Source organism: Oculina patagonica, chromosome 12 (assembly GCF_052425735.1).
Source record: "Oculina patagonica isolate OP01 chromosome 12, crgOcupat, whole genome shotgun sequence".
NCBI classification, from domain to species: domain Eukaryota; kingdom Metazoa; phylum Cnidaria; class Anthozoa; order Scleractinia; family Oculinidae; genus Oculina; species Oculina patagonica.
In genome coordinates, this window is record NC_135769.1 from 17,774,641 (window position 1) to 17,775,850 (window position 1,210).

Consider the following 1,210-nt stretch of genomic DNA (forward strand, 5'->3'; position numbering starts at 1 on the left):
TATGTTTATAAAAATTCTTATTCTTTATTTACAAAACTCTCGTGTACCTCACGCACCATCTGACCTGTACTTTACATAAATAAATCGCTATGAAAAACCTAATAATGACTGATACATGTAACAGAAATTCACATCTACAGAAAGAATTCTTAAATTCTTATTCGTACGCTATCTTGGCACCCTCTGCTATAGCAAAGGTTTTTTAAACTTAAAAAGTCAAACGTAGATAGTTTTTTATATAAACATAAGACATGTCTGCAAGTCCAGAAATATTTTTAAGTCCACTTATTTCTTTGCCTTCTTCTTGGCTGGGCTCTTTTTCGCCGGGCTCTTTGCTGGTTTCTTTGCGGCTTTCTTCGCGGGCGATTTTTTCGCTGCGGGTTTCTTTGCTGCTGGCTTTTTGGCCTTGGCGGGCGATTTTTTCGCTGCAGGTTTCTTTGCAGTCTTCTTCTTGGCAGCAGGCTTCTTTTTTGCGGCAGCCTTCTTTGCAGCAGGTTTTTTCGCTGCGGGCTTCTTCTTCTTCGGTTTGGCCGCAGGTTTCTTGGCCGCGGGCTTCTTCGGTTTAGGTTTCGGCTTAACTTCGGCCGCTTTGTTCACCTTGAATGAGCCAGATGCGCCAACTCCTTTCGCCTGGATAAGTTTACCGGCCGCGACAAGTCTCTTAAGGTTGAGTTTCACCTGAACTCCAACATTGTCTCCAACTTTGTAATGTTCCGAAATGTATTTAACAATCTTCTGTCGCGAGGATCCCGTGCGTTCTTTCAGCTCTTTAATCGCAGTGATGATCATTTCTTCGTACTTCGGGTGCTCGGCAGGCTTCTTTGGTGCCTTCTTCTTGGGTGCCTTTGGAGCCGCCGTCGCTGTATCGCCCATGGTGACTGATTATATTAATTTGACAACGAGGTATCTCGGAAGAAATCGATAGCGAGACAATCAACCTCACGAACCTCTACTCGGAGTCGCTTGGGGAGAAGTGACGCAGCTACGAACGCGCATCTTATTCATACATCGAATGCGGACCACTGAGGAAACAGGCACGAACTGTTGCCATTTCAGACCGCCATTGGGCTAGTTGTGCTTCTTGTCCCAACTTTTCGTCGTATACAGGATAATTCCGTCAAGCGATCTCCGCGAAAATGGTTTCGAACGAAAGTAACTTAGTTTACGTTCCTATCGGCGGTAAGTAACGTAAAATTTCTTCTTATGATTT

At 44.3% G+C, this 1,210-nt stretch overlaps 1 protein-coding gene across 1 annotated transcript; it reads right to left on the bottom strand.

The window, feature by feature from the left end:
* LOC144632491 (histone H1.0-B-like) lies at positions 1 to 969 on the bottom strand. The gene has a single exon (XM_078491161.1). It carries the CDS (start codon positions 871 to 873, stop codon positions 286 to 288), a length of 588 nt encoding a protein of 195 aa, XP_078347287.1. The 5' UTR covers positions 874 to 969; the 3' UTR covers positions 1 to 285.
* Between the last annotated feature and the right edge of the window lie 241 nt (positions 970 to 1,210).